General features: G+C 38.7%; 1 protein-coding gene across 1 annotated transcript; it reads right to left on the reverse strand.

Annotated features, from left to right (window-relative positions):
• Positions 1-851: 851 nt before the first annotated feature.
• Positions 852-2,915, reverse strand: CBG24892 (the record flags this gene model as incomplete). Its single annotated transcript, XM_045240899.1, has 6 exons — positions 852-1,196; positions 1,538-1,681; positions 1,770-2,003; positions 2,058-2,415; positions 2,461-2,615; positions 2,799-2,915. 6 exons carry the CDS (start codon positions 2,913-2,915, stop codon positions 852-854), a joined length of 1,353 nt encoding a protein of 450 aa, XP_045100933.1.
• Between the last annotated feature and the right edge of the window lie 1,170 nt (positions 2,916-4,085).

The raw sequence follows: 4,085 nt of genomic DNA on the forward strand, positions 1-4,085 counted from the left end.
TGTAGTCAACCACTTTTCCATAGGTACTGTAGTTTTTGAGTTTTTTTAAAGTTGGCACTCCCTCATGGCACACCAGGCGTAAGGGAGGCGCACTAACTTTAAAGGCGCATATCTCAGAAACTACAGTAGCTACGGTTCCTATAAAACATATTTTTTCCACTAAATCGCTCACCTGTTGCCACTCCAACGCAATCGCATCCCGTTTGTCTCTTTCAGCCACCCTCATCTCATTTCTCTCAATGATTCCATGCACCATAGACATGACTCTCAGAAATTCCTTCTCAAATTCATCTACCACCGGTTGCTGCTCATTCTCAAATACATCATCCACGTCGGTTAGTGAAATCTTCGGAGGATTTTGAGGAGGATGGGATTCCGAAGTGATCCCACCGTTTCCATTCGAATTCCGATTATGAGATGACGTGGCAGTTTGTGATTGGGTCCGTCCCAATTTTCTTCCGTAGATTGGAGAGTCTATGGGGGTTTCGTGAGAGTTCAGAGAAGAGAAGGAGACCTAAATTGGGTCAGAACCTTGGATAGAATGGTAATAGAAGCGAGAAAGCTAGAAAAAAAAGCAGAAAGCAAAGCACATATTATTTTTAAACTTTTGGAAATTGGAATACAAAAATATAGCTTCATTTTTGTACTTTTCCATAAATACTGTCGTTTTTCAGAATATGAAAGAAAGCCAGGCAATTTCAATTCCAAGCGATAGAAAAGCAAAAAAGAAGCAACTATACTTAGTTTACCAAATGAGACACATCAGTCTCCATGATTCTTGGTGTGTTTCGATGAGAATAGTTCGATACTCGTATATGACCCTAAAGGGATTTTTTAAGAAACTATAAAATCTAAAAAACTCCGAATTCTCGATCTAGTAGGTGTACCTTCTTCTTGACAGTTGGTGATGCAGACTTTATCGATAACGAGGATCGGAGACTTTTTTCCGGGTCAATGTTTCTGGAAGATTTTGTGGATAGCAGAAGACGATCGTCAGGGTTGCAATGCACGTTGGCAGAAATTACGGAGAGATCTAGAAATTTTTTAAAAATGAGATGACCCAAAAAGTCAAACTTACTTGACATATCCCTCTGCAATCCACACTCTTCTTGCTTTTTGACCTGCTTTGTATCAAAATCCTGAAGTCTTTTATAGTGTAAGCCAGCCGATAATGTACACTCGTTGGGGTGTTCTTTCTGAAAATGGAAAAAGTATTAGATACTGGATAACCTAGTCATACTTGTCGACGAGCCGGTTCAAAATTGAAATTGTGGACAAAAAACATATCGAATGATAGAGCTCGGTAAGCTCTACAATCTTTAAATAGAATCGACTAGTTTTTGAATAAATAACCGACCAACATTCAACAGAAATCGTCTGCTCGGACCCAATACCGTTTTAAAGCTCATCGATTCTTATTAAAGGTTGTAGAGCTATCCGAGTTTCATCATCTGGTATGATATTTTGCTCACAATTTCAATTGTGAAGCGTGTTATCAGCCGGCCAGTTGACGAGTTTGAACCTAGGGAGGTGGTACCTGATACATATGCCTGACATGATGGGCAATGGAGTGGTATGGTTCTATTCGAACGAATAGAATTTTTGAAAGATACCGGAAGGCAAATATCTGAAGGAATGGTGGTACAGGGTAGCCGTGGACTCCGGTATGATGAATGTTGACCTGGAAAAGTTCCAGTTTAAGTTTAGATCCCCATTGTCCATATCTCTAAAAACTAAATGTACGGAAACCGAAAACTCGCCGTAAACACCGTCATCGCGGTACCCAAGGCAACCAACATAATGGTAACTCCGTAATAGATCCCAATAAGTGGAAGTGCTTCAGAAGTTGGTGGCATTCCCTCAGCTACAAGCATCAGGAACACAGTGGTCGATAACAACGATGTAATTCCTAGTGTAACTTTTTCTCCAGAATCTGTTGGCATGTAGAAGCCCATCAAAGCAATCAAACTGATCAGAACACATGGTAGAATTAAATTGAACACCTGAAAAACGTTTGGTGATCTAGAAAAAAGGTCATAAGGAGAATTAGGTCATACATAGAACATTGCTCTCCTTTCGATTGTCACATGAACGTCGATAAATGGATAGGGTTCTGGACAGCAGCTGTAGATCACTTGATTCTTCTCAGCACGGATCCCAATTAGGCTCCACTCGGTGTTGGTAATGTAGTTGGTGATATCTCCTTGCTCCGATTTCAACAACAAATCGATCTTCGTTCCATCATACGCCCAGCTAGCATATTTCAGAATACAAGTCTGTCTGTCAAATGGATAGTGCTTGACGTCTAATGGACATGATGATGTGAAAATTGCTGATAATGGCCAGTGTATATTTCCAAGATAGTCTACTATCACATCTGTAGACATTACTGATTTCATGTACTGAGCGTCGGCGCTAAAATTGTTTCTCTTTTTAACCTAAAGAATTCAAAAAACTCACTTATTATACAATATAATATCAGGCTTCCAAATCTTATCACTAGGGATATGCAATCTTGTCACATTTTGATACAACCTGGGGTCCCATACAAGCTTATAGTCCACCCAATGCAACCTCACCCAACTGTTAGTCGTTAGAATCTGATTTCGTTCGTCCTGAAAGCTAGCGTAAATGCTATGAATTTTGAGCTCAATTATCTCGGTCCATGCGAGAGATATCAAAAATTGGTTAACTGATCAAATATTTCTGATATAATGAAAAATATTTTATCAGTTGAAAAAAATTTGATATCTCTCATAGGAGCCGCGATAATTGAGTTCAAAGTGTACAACACTTACCACATCAATAATCTGAGTCAGTGAAAAAACAAAAGTGACATTTATGGGTTCTTTCGGATGGACTGATGGCCGGATTTCATTGTTATAGTCGTAGAGTAGATCACGATATAGACGCATCACATTTTGATCGGCTCGAGAAGATAGTTGGGTACTATGGGCGCCGTCTGGAATTATTTTTTCAGTATTTGAGATTTTGAAAGTGTTTACTTCCTCTGCACTTACAGGTTCTGGTACAGCTCAGGCCTGTGCGGCAACAAATTGCCGATTGCCGAAATTGCCGAAATTGCCGAATTTTTGTTGCCGATTTGCCGTTGCCGAAATCGGCAACGAAGAAAAAGTTGCCGATTTCGGCAAAAAAATTTCGGCAATTTCGGCAACTGAAATTTTTTTGAATTTAGAGATTTTCACAATTTTTTTTAGTCAAAAAAATGATTTCGAAGTTCGAATAATCAAATTTTGAACACCATCATCCCTCAGAGTGAATTTTAGAGGAAATGTGTCCCAATAATCATCAAAAATACTTGCATCGGATCTAAAAATGGGCTTTAAATTTGTGAGCATAGGAGAAAAATAGATATCATGAGTCACAACTCCTCTAAAAATTATCCAATCTGTCTCAAATCTCTAGGGAACGTGTGTCGTGAGTTGCCTAACAAGTTGAGCGCACTATTTTCAAAACTCACAATCGGAACAAATATTTTCAACCATTGGAGTACCCTCTATTGCTAAAGAGAAATAGTTTGCATAAAAAATGTGGTCTTGAGTTGCCAATTTTTGTAATTACTTTTTTAAGGAACTTATGAAACACATTTTCTGTAGTTCTGAGCCTGATAGAAGCATTTTCATGTGAGTTACGTATCGATTTTACTAAAAAAAAGACGCAAAACTTTTGTTGCCAAAATTGCCGAAATTTTTTTTTGGCAATCGCCGAGTTGCCGAACGTTGCCGAAAAGTATTTGGCAAATTGCCGAGTTGCCGAATTGGCGAAAAAATTTTGTTGCCGCACAGGCCTGGTACAGCTTCCGACCTCTTAACTTTGAGATCAATTATCTCGATGCTTGTGAAAGATATTAAAAATGTGTCAACTGATCAAACACTTCTGATATTATGATAAACAATTTATTAGTTGACAATATTTTGATATCTTTTGAAGGAACCGAGAAAAATTGTCTCAAAGTTGAAAGCAACGGGGAGAAGGGCACTTCTATTACAGGTATTACATTAACATATTTTCAGCCCTGGATTTTCAAGCCTAGTCTATTTCCCCCAACTTTCGTCTCCCATCAC

Source organism: Caenorhabditis briggsae (genome assembly GCF_000004555.2).
Source record: "Caenorhabditis briggsae AF16 supercontig from assembly CB4, cb25.NA_253, whole genome shotgun sequence".
In the NCBI taxonomy this organism is placed as follows: domain Eukaryota; kingdom Metazoa; phylum Nematoda; class Chromadorea; order Rhabditida; family Rhabditidae; genus Caenorhabditis; species Caenorhabditis briggsae.